General features: G+C 42.7%; 1 protein-coding gene across 5 annotated transcripts in view; it reads right to left on the bottom strand.

The window, feature by feature from the left end:
• The window catches only part of MGAT5 (alpha-1,6-mannosylglycoprotein 6-beta-N-acetylglucosaminyltransferase), a 338,815-nt gene that overhangs the window by 180,631 nt on the left and 133,617 nt on the right, over positions 1-24,567 (bottom strand). For all 5 annotated transcript variants that reach the window (XM_024243304.3, XM_063712758.1, XM_063712754.1 and 2 more), the window contains one exon: positions 10,956-11,120. In XM_024243304.3, the coding sequence (XP_024099072.1) occupies positions 10,956-11,120 (165 nt within the window). The remainder of the gene's footprint in view (positions 1-10,955; positions 11,121-24,567) is intronic.

Below are 24,567 nucleotides of genomic sequence, written 5' to 3'. Positions count from 1 at the left end.
TATAGTGTTTGAAGGTCATTTCCAAGGCCAAAAGGTCAGGAAAAGCCAATAGCTTCTCTTGGACTAAGGGGAATGCATCTACAAGTTTAGGGTCAAAAAAGTAGGAGCACAGCCAATACGCTCAGTCATTCTCCTCCAGTAGATGGTGAACTCAACATTCCCAAAAGGAGCCCTAGTTTCCTACCCAGCTGCATTTCCACCACCTGACACAGACCTGGCATCATGCTGCCCGCGTAGGTTGGATAAAAGATACATCAGTGTTTGCCATGTTCTGTTTGTGACCACTGCTTTGTAACAGGGTATTAATCACAGACGGCAAGGTCAGTAGGTAGGTCACAGGGAGATGTTGGACCAGGATCTCAATATGCATCATCTCATTGCATCCTCACCATGAGGACAGTGTTGGTGTCACTACCACCATTGCACAGAGCATGAATCGGAGGCTCAGCAATGGTAAGTATAATAAAATGCTAACAGCAAGTATGCAAGTGGACCCAGAGTTCTGCTCAAAAATGTCTGATGCCAAAGACCAGGTCCAGGCTGTGAATGCCAAGTAGCTTCCGGACAGCCCTTTCACAAGGTCTGGTTTTCTGTATAAAATGCAACATTGGGAATGGGTAGTTTACATGCCCATCAAGCACTGACCATCTGCTACATGCCTGGCCCAGGAGTGAAAACCTGAGTTGGACACTTAAGAAGTGTATGAGGCAATAGCCAAAACTTAACTGAGCTCTTATTTTGTATGCAGCACCCTGAGTGTGTTCCACATGTTAACTTATACTCCTAGCAACAATACCATGTCTTATCCTCATTTTATCAATGAGGAAACTGACTGGGTTTATCCAGGGTCCCATAATCATATGGATGCTGTTTAATCAAGTCGCCCATGGGGGGAAAACATTAGCACAAGTCCTTCACTGGTGTCCACTTTTCTCTGGTTCAAGAGCCCATCTCTAGCTGCACCAAGCTAAAGGAAAGTTTCCACAGTAAATGTTGACTAGAAAACCTCTCCAACATGAAACTTCAAGACAGCTTAAAACCAGCTAAGAGTGCAGCTGTCCAGCTCTGACAATGCAAATCAAAATGCAGTTTATAATGCTCTGTCAATCCCAGACATATTGTCCTCAGCTGGCTCTGTCCACGCCATGGGCCCTCTGCTTGACATAAGCAGATTTGGGGTTCGTGATCCCACACGTGAGACTTGCTGAATGTTCAAGGGTAAAAGAAGTACAGAAAAAGGAGGCTGTGAGATGAAGATTATTTCTGCTGTCCTGAACTGTAGGGCAGTTCAGTCACATCCCTAATTGAATCCCTCTTTCTGTCATTTCTAAACCCAAAGAATTTCAAACCATCTTCACCCCGCATTGCTTTCTCTCCTTTTTCTGGGATGTAAGCAAGAAGGGAAAAACAAAAACTAGCAACTGATTTTTATTTAGGCTGCCTAATTTTAGAAGCTGTGGATATGCAAAGCCAAAAGCACAGCTTAAAGGAAAATCTCTCAAAACCCCAGAAATCTTCAAACCTACAAAACCTTTTCAAAAACATGGAGTCAGATACCTCTCTTTCATGTCTCACCAAATCAGTTTTATTCCAAGTATTTTTTTAAATTTTAAAATCTCAGGTTCTACAGTGAGTTTGTTGAAATACTTGTCAGTGAAAACAGGTAAAGGATGAAACAGCACAGACAAGGGACTATCTGAGGAAGCATATGCTATGCTGTAGCTGTGGAATGTCTATTGAATCAATACCATATGTAAGCTGATATCACAACTGTATACACATACCTCATTAAGCCAAATTAAGCAAGTGGGTTCTGTCACCTTCTGATTAAAACAAACAAGTCTAATTTCAGCATGTCCTATCACCAATACAAAGAACAACCTTGAGCAGAGGCATTTTCAAGGTCCCCAGGACAGCCCTGCAGTGTATGTTATTGAGTTCCCCCATCAAGTGGCTAGGGAGGAACATTATTACCGACAGGGATATATATAGTCTCACTTTTCGAAATGAAACAAGCCATGTATTCCTTGAAGGGTCAGTAATTAGTCCAACAGAATTAGAAATTCTGGGTCCCTGTTTCTTTTCTGCAAGAACTATTCATTCAAAGCAACCTCTCAGGTAGTGGAGGTGGCCTGAATTTTTTTAATCCTACTTACATGTTTATAATTAGCCACTAAGAAACACAAAATAAATTCTTATTATGGAATCTCAGTTTTCAAAAGTGAAGTGAAACAAAGGCTTTTCTGGTCTTAACAATTTAGCAGTAAACTTTCCAGGTGCTTCTGGGAATTCCAAAAGGATTCAGGGACCTGTCAAAGCACATAAGTGGCAGAAATGGTGATCTAGAAGTGAAAGCATGGCCATCAGTGTCATGGCAAAGGTTCTAGGACACAGTGGCTGACCGGCAGGAGTTGTGTTCGGGAGAGGGAGAAGTGTACCCAGCTGGACATTTATTGATAAAACCTGTGATTGGCCAGACTCCAAGCTCAGCACTGAACTGAAAAGAAAAATATGAGATCCCACCCATGCCTTTGAGGAGCTTACAGACTGGCTGTGAAGACAAGCAAAGAGTGGAAAAGTCCAAGGACACACATGGTAGGAACACAAGGCAAGGACACCACAAACCTCTGGGGTGTGAGGGGCATCAGGCAAGTCTTAGGGAGACAGAGCTTCAGATGAGACTTGAAAAAGGTGGTAAAGAGTCAGCCAGAACAACAGAAGCATGCCAGGCTGTGGACAAAAACATGTTAAGTGTGTAAGAGCATGAATAAACTGCAGGCAGGGGTTTGGGCTCGTTCCAAGTGGGGCTGAGGCACATTCGGCCACAGTAGTGCTTAAAATGGAGGTAGAAAGTTAGCAATCCTGAGGCTTTGCCCTCCAAACACTCAAGGAGAGAAAAGCTTGAGTCAGGTTTAGGATAGCTCCAGAAAGCCAAACCGTGACATGACCAGGGTCTCTAGTAGCCATATGCATTTTATCTGCTCGTCTGGAATCTCTTCAGGGAACCTCTCCTATACCATGAATTCCCAGGGGTGACCCATGTGACCCAGGCCTAGCCAATCAGGATGGAACATGATACTGGTCACTCTGACTGGATCATGAATAGGCATAGAGGCCAAGCCAACCCAATCATAACCCTGCTCTAGAGAGTTGCCAAAACTTCCTGGAAAGCAGCACAGCCGTCTGGGACTGAAAACTAAAACCTAGAGCCTCCTTGGGACCACCCGTCTCTGCCCCCACCATGCAAAGATGGCCTAAGAATGAAGGCAAAATAAAAGACAGAACATATTAACACAGCCTTGAAGGACAGCATCACTTCTGAACTGTATTTTCTTCTTAATGATAAAAAGCAAAACCCTCTTGACAACATAAAGTGAAAACTATACCAACAATGAGAAGAATTTTTGGTAAACATACCAAAAGACTGGCTTCTGACAGTATCCAATACCTGAGAGGACACAGCTGAGGTTCCTGAAGACAGTTCCCATGACTGAATCTCTCAACAGCATCCTACAAACTTTCAAATGACATGAGCCCCGAGTTCCCTTTTAGTTTAAGTTAATATAAGCTAGGTGGTTGGCCTCTTGAACCAAGAGATTATTGACAAAACACGAATTTCGTGATGAGCTAAATATTGATAACAGAGGCACAAAAAGATCAATTTGGGAACTTCAAATTTAAAATGTTCCAGTGAAATACTATATACAAAATTATTTTCTCATCTATAAAGCACTATACAAAATATTAATTTCACTACTAGTGGTGATATCCAAATAAGTAGTCACTACAGTGTTCCATTTTTATGTCAATATTCCAAATATGTAACTTTTAAACTGTAATTAACAAATGCTCATACAGTACCGACTTTATGCCAGACATGTTTCTAAGCACGTTATCGGTCTCACCTAATCCTCCTGACGTGGTTCGGCTCTGTGTCCCTACCCAAATCTCATCTCGAATTTTAATCCCATATCAGGGGAGGGAGCTGGTGGGAGGTGAATGGATTATGGGGGCAGTTTCCCTCATGCTGTTCTCATGGTAGTGAGTTCTCAGGAGAGCAGATGATTTTGAAGTGTGGCACTTACTTGCTCTCTCGCTCGCTCTCTCCTGTCGCCATGTAAGACGTACCTTCCTTCCCCTTCCACTATGATTCAAGTTTCCTGATGCCTCCCCAGCCATGTGGAACTCTGAGTCAGTTAAACCTCCTTTCTTTATAAATTACCCAGTCCCAGGTAGTATCTTTATAGCACTGTAAAAATGGACTAATATACCTTCTAACAATACTGTGAAATGGGCACTACTATTATTTCCCGCATTTTACAAATGGGGAAACTCAGCCAGAAGAAGGTTAAGAAACTTACCCAAAGACATACTGCTATGAAGTGGTGGAGCCAGTATTTGAACCAAGCCAGTCTGGTTCCACAGATGCTGCCTTTCATTGTCCCTCATCCCCTCAACACTAAGCACCAAAGTTTCAACTGCCTTTAAACTGATATTCTGAAACAAATGGCTTGTGGCTACAGTCCTCATGGAACCTTGTCTCTCTGCTGGGTTGTTTCCTCAATAATGAGTCACCCAGTTATCCTTCAAGCTACACCCTTGGAAATAATTATGACAACTTCTCCCTTGAACTTTCCCATGGTCTGTCCATGTCCCCATCACACCAGCTTCACCCTAAAGTGGGTCTCAAATTCTCCTTCTCCCTGGGCCGTAGGAACATCTCTAATCCAGGGCATTCTCCTCCTAACTGAAGATTAACTGCAGTCTCTCTCACCCCTTCATATGTATCTCACTCCACATGGCTGGTAATTATTCTCTGAAAATACAGACCTCACACCTATTCATCCTCCTACTTTAAACCTCTCATCAACTGCCACCGCCCAGGGAACAAAATAGAAACTCCTTCATTTAACATTGAAAATGCTTCACAAATCCCAATTAACTCTCCAGTCTCATTTTCTTCAGTATTGCTCCAAGTATGCTGTGAAGGGTATTTTCTGATGTAAAGTAGATCCTTGGGGACCTGTCTTGTTTTCTTTAACTTATTTAATTTACTCTCTCATATCTTGATAATTATATACTTTGCTTAAAATAACAAAGAATTTCTTCTAAAACATTCTGCAATTTAAACCCATTCTCTAAGACTACTTTGTACCATTATTATCCGGAATTAGTGGTCCTTTCATGAGAAGAAATAATTACCTTCTATAGAAGCAAAAGTAAAATGTACATTGCCAAAAGCACACTGTGGGCCAGGAAAGGAGTTCCTTAAGGTCAGGATCCTAAAATAGTCTTCTGGGAGTTTCTAAAATCTCTTTCCTTGGAGGCCTTCAAGACCAGTGGCAAAGCTAAATGAGGTGGAGGCTGGGGGGTGGCGGGGGTGGGGGGGCTTGTAAACAGCCTTGCTAGGAAAAGGGAAAGGAACTTTAGGTCTCAGCTGGCCAATCAGGAAACTTCAGCGTCTCAGGCATCTTTCTGCACTAACCATACGTGAAAATATCTGCTGGCACCAGATTCTAACAGTATCTCATAGATCAGAATTTCACAAACCTGCCACAACTAACCTTTGGGGCTGGATACTTCTATTGTGGGCAGTGTCTTATATACTGTAGGATGCTTTTTGCAGCATCTCTGGTCTTCATCTATTAGAAGTAAATAGGCCAGTCACAGTGGCTCATGCTTGTAATCCCAGAACTTTGGGAGGCTGAGGTGGGAGGATCGTTTGAGCCTAGGAGCCCAACCAGCCTGGGCAACACAGCAAGACCCTATTCTCTACAAAAAATAAGAAAAAAGAATTAGCCGGGCATGATGGCACATTGCCTGTAGTCCCAGCTACTCAGAAGGCTGAGGCGGCAGGGGGTGGAGACACGGAAGGTCAAGGCTGCAGAGAGCTGTGATCATGCCACTGCATTCTAGCCTGAGCGACAGAGCGAGACTCTGTCTCAAAAAAAAAAAAAAAAGGAAATAGCACCTCTTCATTTGTGACAACCAAAATGTCTCCTGACATTACCATGTGTCTCCTGGGGGCAAAATCACCCACAGCTGTTAATCACTGCTATAAATACACTTCCTCAAAGATCACCATCACTTCTGAACTACGTTTTTCTTCTTCTAAATAAAAATCAAAATATCCTTGACCACACAAAGTAAAAACCATACCAACAAAGACAAGCATTTTTCTGTAAAGATACCAAAAGAATAGCTTCTGACAAGGGTCCACATATTTATTGTTACCATTGCAAATAACAAAACAGAAAGTGACAGGTAGATAGACAGAACATATTTGCTTCTTGCTCAACTTAATAGGAAGTCACCTGCAATCTCATCTTTTGCCTATCTCTCAGGAGCATCTGGGATCTCACTGACATGCCAATATCTGACCCTGGGAAAGTCATCTGCCGAGCCACTGCCCACGGGTGGAGCTGGGACACTTCAGGTGCTACTTCAACACAAACTGATAACACGGGTACACATACAAGGTAAGAGCACAGGTGCAACTAAATTTCAAGGTCCATTAGCAGCACAAAGCGGGGGAAACTGCACTTCCAAATGCAAGCCCTGGAACTCAGCAGGGACATTTTTCATTTTCAACTTTCAAATGTTAAGGATAATAATAATGGTTGCTGTTTTTAAGAACAGCTTCCAAATTCAAATACATTGCACTTCAACCCCAAATACTGGAAAGTGTTGCATATCGCTCCCCACTTTGGAAAAAATGCAGGGTTGCTGCAAGTTCAATTTGGATTAAATACCAGGAAACAGTTGCTTGAGTTATACCTGTACCTTTGATTTTGTGATTCTGCTTCCCAAGTGACCTCGCAATTGTTAAGTCATCACAACACTACGTGGATGGTATCATTATGGTTTTGGCTTTTAGGGAACAGTCAACACTGGCCGGTTATTCAGCTGAAGCTGAATGACAACTCGTTATTGAGAGTATAAATAAATGTGTACACATGCACATACATACACTACCCCGTACAGAGCTGCACAATGTTCTTGTCCTCTAAAATATCACAATCTAGGATTGTAACTATCACATCCTATGAAGCCTCCACATCCCATAACCGTCGATGAGAAGTTCAGTCCTGACCAACAAAAAAGGCAGTCCCACTTCTTAGGTGGTGTCTGCTAAGGTCTGAGAACTAGGGAAATGAAGTACCAAGTCTGACTTCCAGGCAAATCGCCACAAATGTAAATGGAGAAGAAGAACTGTAAGAAGAAACTCCTCCGGGTGGTGAAACCAAATGCTGTTCCCTCCAATAGAAACCAATCCATGTGAGCAATATTTACTGAATTACCTCCAACAGGTAAGGCTACAATCAAGACACTATGGGCAGAACAAAGATGTATCAGACACTCAGTCCTTAGAAGGTAAGCATTTTCATGATCAGATATGTATACTTTTTACCTTTTCCCCATTTCAGGTACATGACAAAGAACCATAGATCCAATCCTATTCACTCCACTTCCTCATTTAAGATCACAAAACTAGAGAAACACAGAATGGGTCTTTCTAAAATTCAAAGCATCATTCTAAAAGGAGAGAATTTTGATGAAGGCCTTTCAAGCCCTTTCAGAAAGTGAATATGGAGAAATTAATTTACTGTGTGATTGGTGGAAGGGTTGGGATTTTAAAAATCTGCTTTTTCATTCCTTTGAGTCCCCTTTCTCTTCAACAAGACAAACAGAGCTCAAAAATCCAGTTCAATCTGATTTCTTGATTTTAATAAAGCTCATTTCCACCTAAATTTCCCTAGGGGCAAATTTACTTTCACATTAAAAAACCCTTGGTGATAAATTTGTGAGGATAAGCCATACTGGATAAAAGCTACACAGAACACAGCTAGAGAGAGAAAATAAGGAGACACACACACACACACACACACACAGCTATCCCTCTAAAGAAAATAAATTTAGGGAATCCTTCTTCAATTGCTATGGTACCCAATTTAGAGACAGTTTATAGCCAACCAGAAGATATATCAGCAAGCAATAAGACATAACAATAAGCAATCAGAAACATCAGTGAGCAATAAGACACCAGAGTCAGCAGTAAAGACACACCAGGGAGAACATTTCTGAGCAATTACCACATGTCTCCATTCAGGAAGGGAGAGAGAAAAACTTTACTCGGTGAGGATTGGAATCCCATAAAACTGAACTCTCACAGCTCAGGAGCCATTCTTGGGTTGACAGAGGGGTCTGAAGACACCAGCATGATTGTGGATCAGAGAGAGGGCAGAAAAGCAAGGAAGGGCTGCTCATAAATGAGAACTGTTCACTCAAATCCTTGTTCTTCTTTCTGGTACTCTATAGACATGGCAAATCATTTTTTAAAAATATGTAGTTGACTGCCAAGATATAAAGGACCCCCCCACCTTCTGGGGGAAATGAAGAAGGCTGTCCAGCATATTTAGATCCACTCTGGCCAAGACAGTGTCTATGAAAGGGATGCCTCTGCATGCATGCACGCGCACGTGCACACACACACACACAGACACACACACATACACGGACCAGCTTTTACAAACATTAGCCTGAGAGCAGACAATGAGACAGAGAAATCTTTAATGAGACAGATGATTAAATCTAGGAAACTGGCAGCTCTCTTCTAGGTAAGAAAATGGTAGCATCTTTTTTACAGACACACGCCTTCATGATAATTTACAAATGGAAGGAGAGATGGAGTTAACACTCAGAATCTCTTCTCTACATAGCACTAGCAGATCTTAAGCTGAGCTCAGGGGACTCCAGCACCAACAGTTACCCACTTCCAAGTACTTAAACTCAACAAAACCTGTGAAAACACTTCTCAGAGATGCTAAGAAGATTAAGTAAAATCATGTACATTGGAGGGTCAGGCAGAGGAACTTGTATTTACTGGACAGCTACTAAACGTTAGTTTCCTCTCCTTCCCTGCCTCCCAATTTTTTTCTGAGTCACCCCTACTTTACAGCAACCATGGTTTGTGTCATTTTATGCATGTGTATTCTTTTCCTAATTAGCCAGTAAAAATCATGATGGTATGGACTGTGTCCCACACATACCTGAGAGATGCAAAGACATGCAAATGAGGTTAATCATTAAATGTGTAACTCTAAATTTGCTCCCATTTCCCAAAAAGGAAAAAAAAAACAAAACACAACACTCTGGCTCTTTAAATATTATTAAAAACACAGCACCAGTGGCACATTTAAAGGAGTCCCGCTCAGAGCCATTGGCTTAGAGAATATGATACTTGTTACGCGGTACACTAGCTCAATACATATGGCTGGTATATTTCCATACTTCGTTTGAAAGTAGTCACCAAGTCCTTCCCATTTCCTTCTTAGAGGTGTACCCACGACCCTGTGCTCTGTGGCTTAAAGCCCAGGTAGCAAAGTCCTTGTGAGCCTTGCAACAAACAGGACAGCCAGAGCAGCAAGATCCCACATTGGGGGAAAGAATGACAGCAGATGTGTTTATAGGGGCTCACAAGCCACAGGACTTCAGAGGCAGTGGGGAACAGCAAAGTTAAAGGCAGAACACTCCATCCCACCTCCAGAAATATGACACAGAACAGTGATGAAACCAGATAGGGCCTTTCCAGTAGCATTTTCTACTGGGTACAGGGGTGGCAAGTGGAGACTGAAGAGGCATGGTTCCAGTTATTAAAAAGCAGCTAAACACAGTGGGAGGTTCTCTTGTCTAATTACAGAAGCTGTTGGAAACTGCAAGGAAGACAGGATTTATGGCCTAGATGACACTGCCTCTGTGTTGTAATTAAAAGTTATTTTTAATACCTTTGGTTGAATACTTTGAATTATTAGAAATATATTTTTCAATTTAAAATTTGCTCAAGGGCAAAGAACATTAAAAAAGGTAATAACCAGCTTGCATAATGTAAAACAATTAAATGTTTTGACACTGGGAGGTGGGAAAGGTAAATAATCTCTCCCACTTAAGTGTGTGAATTTTTACAAGCAAAAGGGAAAGGAAAATAAATAAGCTTAAAAGTATATGAAACAAGATTTTTTTTAAAGCAGGAACTGATGTCAAAAGTAACCTAGTTACTTACTTTTATCTATTAACCAGAGTTTGGCTACCACCCACCAAAAGTATAGACAGCTTGTTCACAACCATTCACCCAAACCACTGAATCCTAATCCCCAGGCTCTTCACTTTGTCCTGGGTCCCCAGAAAATTGTGGTCACCCTAACAAGAGCAGTCCTGGCTCAAGCACAAAGACCCAGGGGCTGACCTCAGAGCAGTGTGATGGTGGGGGAGTTGCGGGGGTGGGGGATACTAATGTGAGCTGTAGGCAACAACATGCTGCGTATAATCTGGGTGTTGTTTTTAGTCAATTTTCCTTGTCTCATCCAATATTCCAGTTTCCAGAAGAAGCCAAACAAAATGCCTCCCAGTGGGAACCGTATGGTGGTGTACATGAGTGGCTACAGAATCTGCCTAGGATTAGGCAGGAGTTATCTCCTAAAAGCCATTTCCAGAATTTCTATTTCTCCATATATACATAGGAGGCATTTTCTGCAATGGTGGCTCTTTTTTAACAACAGGGAGGAGAGAACCTATTATACGTAACAGACTTTCAAAATTGTCTGATGGGAGTACGGAGGAGGAAGGAACTCTAAAAGGCACGAGCTTCTCAAATAACCTCTATATTTCATTTAATCTATGCCGTGAATCGTCTCTTTACAAGTGAATTCCAGGATCTCATTAAGAGCAAATGTGTCACACAAACCACCAAATATTATGCATCACGATAAAACTATAAAAAGCATTTTAACATCTGCTATTAAAAAATAAATTTAGACTTATCTTTACAATGGCCATGCCAAGTTTATAGAATTTATATTATGCAGGTTCCAGTAAGAATCACTGCTCTCCTTTATTCTCTTCTTGGTCCAAAGCAGGGTGTGACTCCGTATCAGGGCAGAGAATAGCTTTTTTTTTACCTGCCACATTAATTTTCTCAAGTGCAACCAAGCTGGGAACAGCCGTGGTGGAGTTGGTTGAGTTTGTTCCGGTGCCATTGACAACAAGATTGTCCACCTTCGACTCCAACTTGCCAATGCGCTGCAAAATGTTATCTAATAACACAGCAAGGGTTTTCTTCAGATCTGTAAAAGAAAGTGCAGACAATTTTAAAATTCTATGACCTCTATATATCTGTCTGGCTTGCTCTCTTTATCATGGAGAAAAAACTTCTCAAATGTTTCTGAAGTGATACAAAAGATCTGTCAAACCACATCTGAAAGATGACAAGGGCCATCTTCAACTGGCCCAGATCCTACTAAATACATCAGTCTGTCGTGGAATGCAAGTCTGGCAATAAGTAACATGGTATAACTATTTCCAGCTACTTGGTCAACAAGGAAAACTCCTTGTTATTTAGCATCCTGCTATAGCACTACATTGAATTCCTCCTCCTTACAGCACCATAGTTTCTCACACAAAGCTTGACACCCCAAGAGTGCAGCAAGATCCCAAAGTAGCCTCTGGATCAAGTTCATTATTTTTCGTGTTGCATACTCTAGCATGTCTCAGTTTTTTTTAAAAGTGTTTAATTCTGTTAGTTACATACAATAACACTTCATAAAAGCTACAGCTCCAGATTTTCAGGTCTGCTAGGTAACCCAGAGTTGACTATAATCAGATTTAGGAAATATTTAAAATAAAGATTAGTCTCATTCATTTGCTCACAAATACTTATTAAGCTACTACTATGTGCCAGATATTATTCTAGATGCTAGGGACACTCTCTCATGGTTCTTACATTTAAGAGTTGGGTCCCTTTCTCACACATCTGACTACACATTAAAGAGTACTAAACTTCCCTCTGGAAAAATTACAGGAACTCCTTCTTCACCCCTATGGATGCATTTACTATTTGTAGACAAGATATTCAAAGAAGAAAAAAAGATAAGCTTAGACTCTCTCCTCTAAAAATTCATAATCACAGAAAGATACACTGACTTGTATGTGTCAGAAAAGCAGATGGGTGACTGCATAACCATCCACAGAAATAGAATCCAGACCCATTTCTGAATTGGGAGTGGGCCAGGGGAAAAGTGCACAGTGTGGGTAGCAGGACTGAGAAAAGCCCTGAGTTAAGACAAACGGGAAGTTGCCACCTTCCATTCTCCTAAAAACAGAGCAAACTTGTCCCTGAGCAGATGCGGTAATCTGGCCATGAAATAAACACACATGGTCACATAAACAGCACAGACCACAGCCAACGAACCTCAACAAAGGTGCAACAGCCTGTTGCATTATGCCCCGTGAACCAGAAGCAGATGCTGGTGCTGTGCTTCTTGTACAGCTGCAGAATCTTGAGCCAAATAAACCTCTTTTCTTTACAAATTACCCAGGCTCAGGTGTTTTTTATAGCAATGCAAAATGGACAACTGTTTAATCTTCACATCCTCCCCATGAGGTAGATGTGACTCCATTTCACAGATAAGAAAACTGAGGTTCACAGATATTAAATAATGAGCTGATAAAATGAGGGCTTGCCTCAGGACTGCTTAATTCCCTGACATCTCAATGGGACCAATCAGAAGTCAAGAACCTGGGTAGAAAAAAGAAACCAAGGGTGAAGTTCAGAGTCTTTCATCCATAACACAGTGGTTAAGGGCCTGACTTTGGAGCCAGAGTTCCTAGGTTTGAGTCCTACCTCTGGCATTCCTGTTTCCTTATCTGTAAAAGAGGGACATGAACAACACTTCAGCTTTGAGGTTGTCAAGAGGAGTTAATGAGTTAATATTTATAAAGTGTTTTGAATACTGGCTGGCACATAATAAGCACTGCATAACTGCCTGTTAAATATATAAGTAAAATAAAACCTTTCACTAGAAAATGTTCTCATCCTTCCCAAAGAACTCTCTCCTCAGGTGATGCAAAGCTTTACTGCTTTATCCAAGGGGTCATGAGAGCACTCTCCTCTGCGGTCTGCAGTCCCACGGTCAGCATGACTCAGTCTGTCACAGGCACATCATTAGTTGGCACAGACAGCGGGAGTCGGTCACCTGTTCTGTCACTAAGTCTAATGCGTCAACTGGCTCTCCAGAGTTCTGAAGAGTGCCAGAGGCCAGCCACACAGAAGGGGGCAGTCGTGCCAGCGAGAAGTGGCAATGTTCAGCATAAAGAAATACTCCTCAGATATAAAAGATCAATCTCCCCCATTTCAGCCTCTTTGCCTAGAGCCTGTGTCATCAGCCAGCTAGAATCCGAATACAATCTAGAATAGCATTTAACTATCACCAGTAATTGTAGTTGGCCAAGCACAGAAGCCCAAGTACAGAAGCCCTGGCCCCCTAGTGTGACTTAACTCAGGATTTCTCAACCTCGGCACTACTGACACTTTGGGCCAGGTAATTCGTTGTCGTGGTGACTGTCCTTGCATTGTAAGATGTTTAGCAGCATCCCTGGTCTCTACTCCCTGAATGACAACAGCAATTCTCCAGGTGTGGCAATCAAAAACATCTCCAGACACTGACAAATATCCCTTGGAGGGACAAAACTGCCCTGATTTGACAACCGCTGAATTAGGTGCATTCTCTCAACCCCTCTGTATTCCCCACTGCCCCTCTGTGGAGACATGGAGAGAGAACTGTGATAGAGAGGTTACAGGATAGGAAATGCCTACTGAATGAACCTGCATCATGTGTGACTTCCATTCACTGGAGGGACTACTACAAATACAACAGAAAGTTGCAGTGAGGGAAGTCTGCCTTCCTCCCTATGGGAGAGCTAATAGAACATGAGCCAATGCTGATGGGCTCTCAACAGACTACTGGACACAGTCCCTCAATCCATTGTTATTGCTGATAGTCATTAGTGGAGCATACTGTAGGTAGGATACGAAGTTGTCATACTTATAATTAGGAAGATATTCTCCCTCAGTTCTCAAATTACAGTGACCAGTAAATACAACTGACCTACTATCTCTTGTTGACCCCATCTGCCAAAGATTGACCTTCTGTGACTGTGTGACATGGAGTGTAAAAAGGGATTCATAATGAGGAGGAGGGATCCCCATCACCACGGCCACCCCAGTATCACCTCCTCCACTTACTGAACTTTCTACATGCCAGGCAGTGTGCCGAGCACTTTACATGAACTAATTCATCTAATCCTACCAAGACAATCTGAGGAGCATGTGATCATCCCTATGCCCCTCTTACAAATGAATAAATCATAGCACAGAGAGGCTAAATAATTTAGCAGAGGTGATTACAGATCCAGGACTCAAACCCAGTCTGGTTCCAGGGCTATGGCTCTTACCCACCATGCTTCACCACCTCTTAAGAACTACAACGGACCTGTCCACCAGCAAGCATCTCTGACTTGCTCCCCCTGAATCTACTTGTTAGGGAATAACCTCTGGGATTTTGCCACGTGTTCGTGGGACAACATATACCAACCACTCTTAAGACTCACTCATGTCCCTGTCCTGTGGCAACTCTGTCCACCTGATCCAGTATCACTAAACATCCACCAGCTGACACTGGAGACTACCAAATACATCAAGTGATCCAAGATTTTTTTAAAATTAAGACTCTTTCTTTATCTTCTCCCTTAAAATGAAGACGGAATATAAGGCTACTAAAAACCTTGAATTCTCTAAGCACTTTACCTAGGTAGGCATGTTTTCTCTCCCAATATGAAAGAAAAAAGTTCATTTTCAACTCAAGCAGCTACCTGAGTCACCACTTCAAAGCAGCCAACCCAAGATTAAAGATGCTGTTAATAAAAAACACAACGACAGAGATGACGCCAAGCCCATATCTGTATCATTATACAGTGCTTGGCACATTAAGCATGTGTTATGTAAGTGAACAAATGAATGAGTGAAACAAACTATAGTACTCTCACAAATAAGGCTCAATAAATTATACCTTTCCGGGCAATGAAATTATTTTGCACCTTTGTATTTTACTGTTAAACCTCCAAAAACTGTTAACAGTTTTACCACAACTTTAAAGAAATAAGAGGCCGGCGTGGTGGCTCACGCCTGTAATCCTAGCACTTTGGGAGGCCGAGGCAGGCGGATCACCTGAGGTCAGGAGTTAGAGACCAGCCTGACCAACATGGTGAAACCCCGTCTCTACAGAAAATACAAAAATTAGCTGGGCGTGGTGGTGTGTGCCTGTAGTCCCAGCTACTCGGAAAGCTGAGGCAGGAGAATCGCTTGAACCCGGGAGGTGGAGGCTGCAGTGAGCCAAGATCACACCGCTGCACTCCAGCCTGGGTAACAGAGCCAGAGCAATACTCCATCTCTAATAAAAAAAATAAAATAAAATAAAGAAATAACAGTATTTTTGTGTTTTAATCTTTTTTTTTTTTTTTTTTTTTTTTTTGAGATGGAGTCTTGCTCTGTGGCCAAGGCTGGAGTGCAGTGGCGCGATCTCACCTCACTGCAACCTCCGCTTCCTGGGTTCAAGCGATTCTCCTGCCTCAGCCTCCTGAGTAGCTGGGATTACAGGCGCCACCACACCCAGCTAATTTTTGTATTTTTAGTAGAGATGGGTTTTCACCATCTTGGTCAGGCTGGTCTCAAACTCCTGACCTTGTGATCCACCAGCCTCAGCCTCCCAAAGTGCTCGGAATACAGGCATGAGCCACCGTGCCCAGACCGTTTGTGTTTTAATCCTAATGGTAACCCTTTTATTAAATACAACTGTACAAATAATTTCTATAGTTTAATAAAAATGAGAGAAAAATACTACTCCAAATTCTAGTATATTTTAATATTTCATTGCATCTTATAGTTATTATAGCCATAAAATGTGTCCTCAACAAGATTATCATTTTCAATTACTAATGAGCTTTTAAAATTTTGTTTGTGCTTCAAAGCCTTCGCAATAAAAATTTAATCCCAACATTACTACTGCAATTCTGCATTCCTAAAACTTACTGTACATGATGAAGTCGAGATCAAAGTAGTTGAAAAACATTTAAAATGTCTCTCTGGAGGAAGCAGGCTTTCGTTTCTATCATGCTGGCATTCTCTGATAAATGGTAAGGTCGATTAAACTGCATTGGAACAGGTTATTTGACAGCTTCTGTTAAGTTTTCATTTCCAGGAAGCCATGGTATTGATGGGTAAGAAGTGACTGGAAGGGCCTGACAGACACATCCTTGAGCAGACAGCCAAGGAGCTATAACTGCAAGTCACAGTTTTCTCCATCTCTGGAATTCAAGGAGATGGGATCTCAGTAAAAAGGAGGGCCCTGCTGGTGGAATAAGGTTTATAGATCTATCAGCTAATGCTGTGAGACTGGGTGGTAAACCTTCATTTCCCAGATCATCAAAATCAATCCGTATTTGAGGAATTATCAAAAATGGCCACGCTTGGGAGCTACGCTGTCCACCACCCCATTTTTCCTGGAACATGCTTCTAAAGCAGTGGTTCTTAGCCCTGCTGTGCATCAGACTCACTTTGTGCAGTCAGTTACCAGGTTGCATCTCCAACACACTAAATCCGGATCTGCAGAGTCCATCAAGGATTGGGGCACAACCAAGGTTGAGATCTACCGTGAAGGTACGGCCGCCATGATACTATGGCACAGAACCAACTATGCAATGAGCAAGGTCTTACATCTGAACTGCCAAAAATAATTTACATCTGTGCCTGCTCCTAAATCAAATCCCTTTTCACCATGGTTGCCCGAGAGGCAGAGCATGAACAACAGAGCCACAGAGCAGCTTCACTTGCTGCTCTGGAGAAACCGGCAAAGACAGGGCGTTAATGAGAAAGGAAGGTGCTAATGAAAAAAGAATTAACCCTAACCTCTTATTTCCACTGACTGTCAGGAATGTCAAGTTTCATCAATTATATATTTTTAAACTAATTTCAGAGTGACCTTTCCACAGAAAGATAATAGAATAATGACCCAAATACAGTCCATTTATTATGTACAAGGACATTCAAAGCAGTGTTATTTATAAAATAGTGTTATTACAGATAAGAACTGGAAATTACCCAAACACACAACAAAAAGATTAAATTACATTATGTCAGCCATTCATAAGATAGAATAAATCACTAGACTGTAAACTTAGGGAGGGCAGAGACCAAGTCTGCTTGTCATCTCTGTTTACGGCCACTAGCTATTAATATCAGGAGTTCAATAAATATTTGTTAAGTGGATGGATAAAAAAATGAAAAGTGTACAGTTATCAAAAATACTTAATGGCTGGCTGGGTGCAGTAGCTCATGCCTGTAATCCCAGCCCTTTGGGAGGCCGAGGAGGGCGGATCACCTGAAGTCGGGAGTTCGAGACCAGCCTGACCAACATGGAGAAACCCCATCTCTACTAAAAATAAAAAACAAAAAATTAACCAGGCATGGTGGCACATGCCTGTAATCCCAGCTATTAAGGAGGCTGAGGCAGGAGAATCGCTTGAACCTGGGAGGCAGAGATTGCGGTGAGCCGAGATCGTGCCATTGCACTCCAGCCTGGGCAACAAGAGTGAAATTCCATCTCAAAAAAAAAAAAAAAAAAAAAAAACCCCTAATGGCATAAGGAAATGCAGTATCTTAATTTTTTAAAAAGCATATATTCATGTACATATATACACATATACACACATGTACGTATCACTTTTTTTTTTTAAAGAACTAAAGGGAAATCAATTTTATCCGGTAAGATCTGCACTTAGAGGTAAAGAGTGTATTTATTCTTTATTCTTCTTCATACTTCCTCATATGCTTTAATTTTACATAAAATTTCACATTATTTTCAGTCACAAAGGCATTAAGTCTTATTTTAAATGTATATACATAGTACAATGAATTGTACTCTTAAGAATCAAAGATAGTGCCACCAGTACCCTAAAGTCATGTAAGGCAATACCCACCAGAAACATCTTAGTGACCCTTATTGCCTTATCTCATTTGAATTTTAAAGCCACATGTTAGATAATTTGCCTGCTCCTGAAATGACAAAGGTGGCTTCCACCCTGCAGTTGTCCCAGCCAGCAGATTCTGGACAGAAAAGGGCATGAACAATTATCACCAAAGTCAAAGAGCAGCTCAGATGCTCAGCAACACTGACTAGCCTTCTCTTCTGGGTTAGAACTACAGATTTAAGCTTTCACCAGAACTTGTGCCCAGAAGCGAATGTTTTTCCTAAGGTGTTGCAGAGGGTGTCATTACTATTGAGGAAGTTTCCATGCATCAAAATCTGGTAAAGGATCCTTTCTAGGTCTGTTGATGATATTAAGTGCTTTATGGAACCTAAATAGAGTTCTTAGGTTATTCTTTGAATTTTCCTAACATGTAGCCAGCTGCATGGAATAGGAACCAAGAATTTTAGCCTTTTTTATAGAAAAGATAAGGAATCAGAGAAGTGCTGAGAGGTCAAGCCTATTGTCATCCATTGTCCCCCACCTGACGCCAGGGCCCACACCTTCTTGGAAAGGGTGGCCTTGCACACTACTGCTTCCTGCTCGCTGTACCATGCCAGAAACACCACCACCACCAATGCCCTGGTTAGATACAAAGGTGAACTTGGCCACATCCAGCTTATCTTACAGCCCACAGAAGAAAACTGTATCTTTTGAACAGGGCAATGACAACCACGTCTCCTAGTTTAGGAGGGTGGTGGCAAGCCTGACCTCTTCTGAAACAGAGCATATTCCCTCTCATGTCTGGTCAGGCTCTACCCCTGTAAATGCTAAGAACAGCTACATAAACAGGTTGCTGAAGCCCTGTGTTCAAAGGAATGAACAATGGCAGATCTACATGAACAGTTATGCCTGGGTGGTAACAGATGCAGGTACATTCAAGCCAGAGTTAGTGATAACTAATAGGAACAAATGCATTTTAATAAAGTGCTGGTTGGGCACAGTGGCTCACACCTGTAATCCCAGCACCTTGGGAGGCTGAGGTGGGAGGATCGCTTGAGGCCAGGAGTTTGAGACCAGCCTGGGCAATACAGTGAGATTCCATCTTTAGAAAAAAAACTTTTGTTTTAAATTAGCCTAGTGTGGTGGCACATGCCTATAGTCCCAGCTACTCTGGAGGCTGAGGTGGGAGGATCGCTTGAGGCCAGGAGTTTGAGAACAGCCTGGGCAATACAGTGGGATTCCATCTTCAGAAAAAAACTTTTGTTTTAAATTAGCCTAGTGTGGTGGCACATGCCTATAGTCCCAGCTACTCTGGAGGCTAAGGTGGGCATAAGGCTTGAGTCTGGGAGGCAGAGGTTGCTAGAGCCTGATCACACTACTGTACTTCAGCCTTGGTGACAGACCAAGACTCTATCTCCAAAACAAAACAAAACAAAATAAAACAAAACAAAAATAAAACCAAAACAATACCAAAAAAAAAGAACAAGAATAATCTAAATTAATCTAAGTGCCTTAATAAACTTTGTCATTTGTAATCCTTACAACAAGCCTATGAGGTTAAATGATATTATATTGTCTGTTTTACAAAAGAGGAAGTAAGCTTTAAGATGATCAGTGACTTGTTCAAGGTCACACATCAGTAAGGAACACAACGTGTTCCATCTCAACAGAAACACTAACTACCTTCCAGAATAAACAATGGTTCCCATGTTAGGATCATACATAACAGCTACTTGGAGCCTCTTAGATGCAGAACCCATAGGGAATTTCTTCTCATTTCCTGCTTCACTAAAAACATTACTGTGATTTTTCAAATGAGTCCCAGCTGTAACTGTACCACACAGAGCATCACAGAGTTCCACCGGGGGCTGCTGCTATTCATTCATGGCTCTTACTATGTGTCAGGCAAAAGGTACTAAGCTCTGGGGCACAGCGGGGAACAAAACAGACCAAAGTCCCTGCTCTTTCAGAACTTGCATTGTAAGTGGGAGAGACACATGATCAGCTCATACAACAAATACTTGATGCTAAGTAGCTTGAGTGTTATAAAGAATGGGAGTAACAGTGGGCTTCGGCCCTCCTGTGAAGGAGGGAAGGCTAACTTCTCTGAAACAGAATGGAATGGGCATGGCTGTGTTCTAACAAACTTTATTTACAAACAAAGAAGGAAGAGAGGAAGAGGTGGGGGAGAGTAAATGCAGAGGCTCAAAGACAGGCGAATGCTCAGCCACCACCCAACAGTCTTGTCCTAGAAGAGAGCCGCCATGCCTTAGTAGACTTGAGAGGGTGTGGAGCTTTCTAGGGTGTCCACAGCAGCACGAGGTCTGCCCAAGCACTTCTGACAGCAAAAGAGCACCAGGACACAGTTGGGAAGAAGCAGAGGGTCATAGAGAGCTATGGCCACCAGGTAAGACAAGGGACATTCTAAGCCTCATCGTTTGAACATGGCAATGACAATCACATTGAGATTGAGACTCCAACCTCACACATGTGCGTGCAATCCCTCCTCAATCCAGACTTGAAGTAGTGGTGCTGCATGAAAGAAAGGGTCTTAATGACTGAGGCGTAGAAGAATGAGCCCCTTATTCTGAGTTTACGTTTACTCCTCCTGTCTAAAACATCCCTGAGGTCTTCCTCAGACCTTTTGACTGGCCTGGGCGTGCTTGTGAACTTGGCCTGGCTTTGATGAGGATACTGGGCAGGCTGGACTCTACCACAGGATGGCTGGAAAAGTCCCAAGCCACAGAGAGGCCCCTTTTTAGGTTCCAAGCTTTTTAAAGCAGAAAGCCCTTTCTTTAATCACACCAGCCACGTCACCACAGAGTAACTAAAGCCTTCTCAGACACACCAAACAGCCCAGCTATTTTTTTCCCTACCATTTTCACTTCAAGAACAGTGTATTTCCCTCAAGGGCAGGGGATTTCTACTTTGGCAACAGTGGTTTTCCACATTATCCCACAACAGTCCCAGCCCTCAAAAAAAAAAAAAAAAAAAAAAAAGAAAAAGAAGAAAGAAACCATTCCCATTCCTTGACCATATTTCCCTATTTGTAGAAAGAGAGACACAAAAGAAAAGTGAAAAAAAAAAACTAAAAAACCCTTTACATGCTTGCATCTTTAATGAAATCCAACCTGTTTTTATTCCTTTTTCACAAGAGAGGTGGAAGGAAACACTTGCAAAAGCTCTCATCCAAATCTCAGAACGTTATCTGGATCTGCAACACAGGGCAGCTGCTAACCTTTCAGAGCAATCTTCAGCAGCCCTAAATGGTGTTAACGTCTTAGACATAGCATCCCAAGCCAATGAGGGCCAATCAGAAGTCCAAAGCAGTTACCTCTCCACTGCCCCCAACCAGCAACCAAAAGCCCTATGCTGGTTCTCCAACCGGCGTGTGTGCCTCCTTCAGGAAAAAACTTCCTTCTTCCCATAGAGAAAGCAGTGAACTATAGGGTGAGGTCGACATCTGGTTTCCACATAAGAACATCCATGTTGATACCAGAAGCCATAGCCTACAGGGCTCTGCATAAGCTGCCGGCTTCTCACTGCCTCAACACCTTCCATGCCACTGCTTGCTCACTTCGTTCTAGCTACAGTGGCCTCCCTTCCACCCTGGAGTGCATATGCTGGCCTTAGGGCCTAGCACACACCATGCCTTCTCCCTGGCATGCTCTGCCTCCACCTCTCTCTTGCCACTGTACCTGGCTGCTCTGTGTGTCATTCTGGTTAAAAGATACCTCCAAAGAGGTGACCTTCTAGTGCAAAGTAGCCCCTCAGATATTTTAAATCCTATCACCATTTTTCTTCCTGGAATGTACTGCTATCTGACTTTCTCTTGTTTATTATTCCTCCCTTCCAAAGATAACAAAGCATCTATGAGAGCAGGGCCTTTGTCCATCTGTTTCTCACTGTATGCACAAAATGTGAAGGATATTCCAGCCAATGACAGACATTTCCTGAAGGACCAGGCTTGAAAGACAGAAGCCAAAGGGCCAGTCCAGGACTAAAAAGCTCAGGAAACCAGGAGACAGGCAGAAGGAGGGAAGAGCAGGCACACAGAACCTGGAGGTCAAGGAGGAAACAGGCAGGAGGCAAAGTGGGATGGGGGTCGGCAGAGAGAAGCTGGGAGCACAGCTGCTTGAGCCTGAGCTGGCAGCTTTTCTAGGACAGTACCCCAGCCCAGAGAAGCCAGGGTTAACAACGTGTGGATGGACCATAAGGGGAAATGTCACCTCGCCTCGGGTTTCCATTACTGTTCATTAGAGAACACAAGTGGACCGGTTTGTCCTGTTAGATAAGAGGTGATCACTAGGGATCAGAATTTGGGTCAGGCTGCTGGAGACAGAGATCAATTCACCTAAGAAACAAGAATAGCATTGACTCGGGTGAGTGGCACCATCCATGACACAATTCCCGAGACGTCACTGGCAGGCATGGCCCCTGCCACACTGGCTGGGAGATGCAGATGGGGCTGACCTGCAGAGGGCTCTGGTTCTACACTTCCCTGGGAGGCAAAAGCCAACACACTCCTCTCTGGACTGACAGAGTTAATACACAGAAAAGCCCTCCACACTCCAAGAACAAACGCACTGAATGTTCCACACGGGCTGCCCGGGAGATCTTCTGGGTATCACTGTGGAGTTACCAAATCCCAAAGAAGTTCAGAAGTCTCTCTTCAAATCACCAAAACAAGGATGTGTTGGGGCAGGGAAGATACTCTTCAAGTTCTATTATTGTTTGAGTACTAGTCACAAGTCACACTAACAGCCAACAACAAGCACACAATGTCAGGCACCTGACACACAGCACCTTGTTCATGTCTCACTGTCCTTGGTGAGAGGCACTGACATCCCACTTTAAACCGGTTTTGTGCTTCTAGGGCCTAAGCCATGCAGACAGGATGTGGCAAAGACAAACCAGTTGGCTCCAAAACCCATGCTCCTAACCACTACAACTCTCGACCTGCCACTTACAAGAAGCATTTTCAGAGGGCAGAGAAATGCTGCACTATATGTGCGCCTTATGAAGATGTCGTGAGCGTATCCAAACACAGGCGTGAAAGAGACTTGGGACACACACATACACACAAAATCCAGTAGAGAGAGAGAGACTCACCCAGAGACTATCTAGGTCAGAGACTGATAAACACTTTTGGTAAAGAACCAGACAGTAAATATTTAGGCTTTGCAGTCTGTATGACAACTACTCAACTCTGCCACTATAGTGCAAAAGCAGCCACAGACAGCATATAATCAAATGGGTGTGGCTTTCTTTACAAACACAGGTACCAAGGAAGACTTGGCCCATAAGGCCATGGTTTGCTGACTCTGCCTTAGACCATGGGAGTCCTGGGAAGTAGTTGAATCAATAAGGAACTTGATCAGATGAGTATTTAGAATAACTATGGTGACTGCTGATCGATGGATTCAGAATGTTTCAGATGTTTTATGAAATAAATACTGGAATTATCATGTTTATCTGTTATTGCATTTGTTACAAACAAATGGGAGTGGAGGTATTCCAAGAAAACTATTTACACAATCAGACAAAGGTCCTGAATTTGGCACATAGGTCATAGTTCACCGAACCCTGCTGCCCTGGAATCTCTAACCAGAAATTCGAATAAATCAGCAATCATCTAAAATCAGCTACTACAATCCCTCAAATACCTACTGTAGACCCATTTATCCTGAAAGCCTCTGATTATACCAATATGGGGATGAGAGAAAGAAGGAATTTTTTTCTTCTTTTTGATGGATTCATTTAAACCGACACAAATCCTAGCCATACAGGATCAACTCTTCACTCTTTCAAAGCAGATGTGTAGGCAGTGGACTGCACATAGGCTGCATTTATGGCAAAAAAAAAAAAAAAAGAGAGACTGCAAACTAATGGCCCATGCATCCACATCACCATTCTGCCAGCCCAGCTACACCACTGAGAATCCTACAGTCTCTGCACCACCATGTGACATTAACTGCCAGAGCTGCCTGCATGTCACACAATGTTACTGATACTGACAGATTCCAAGGGAAGCATATATCATCAGCATGGCTCTCCAGCTTCTAGGACTGGCCCTGGACTATACTAATCCCTAGTACAATCCTCTCGTTCAATCCAAATTGTTGGTGCCAGAACTGGAAACCAGGGGGAAGACTAGGCTTTCAAGTTTGAAATAACTAAAACCACGCCGGGCACAGTGGCTCACACCTGTAATCCCAGCACTTTGGGAGGCCAAGGCGGGCAGATCATCTGAGGTCAGGTGTTCGAGACCAGCCTGGCCAACATGGTGAAACCCCGTATCTACTAAAAACACAAAAATCAGGCGGGCGTGGTGGTGTGCACCTGTAATCCCAGCTACTCTGGAGGCTGAGGCTTGAACTGGGGAGGGGGGTGTTGCAGTGAGCCAAGATCGCACCACTGCACTCCAGCCTGGGCAACAAAGCAAGACTCCATCTCAGAAACAAACAAACAAAAAAACTAAAACCAGTTATCTGCTTGATAACATCCTTAAAAAGATGATGTCAGATAGCGTTTGTGGTTTCCACTCTTAGTACAGTTCTCCAAGGTGGCAGGAAGGGGACAATTATCACATGTCTAAAGACATTTTGATTGTCACAACTAGGGAGCTGTTACTGGCATCTAGTGGGTAGAGACCCCTGAGATGCTGCTGAAATCCTACCACAATCAAGACCTATTTAGACCAAAAGTCAA

Source organism: Pongo abelii, chromosome 11 (genome assembly GCF_028885655.2).
Source record: "Pongo abelii isolate AG06213 chromosome 11, NHGRI_mPonAbe1-v2.0_pri, whole genome shotgun sequence".
Classification (NCBI taxonomy): domain Eukaryota; kingdom Metazoa; phylum Chordata; class Mammalia; order Primates; family Hominidae; genus Pongo; species Pongo abelii.
This window is presented reverse-complemented; position numbering and strand designations above follow the sequence as displayed.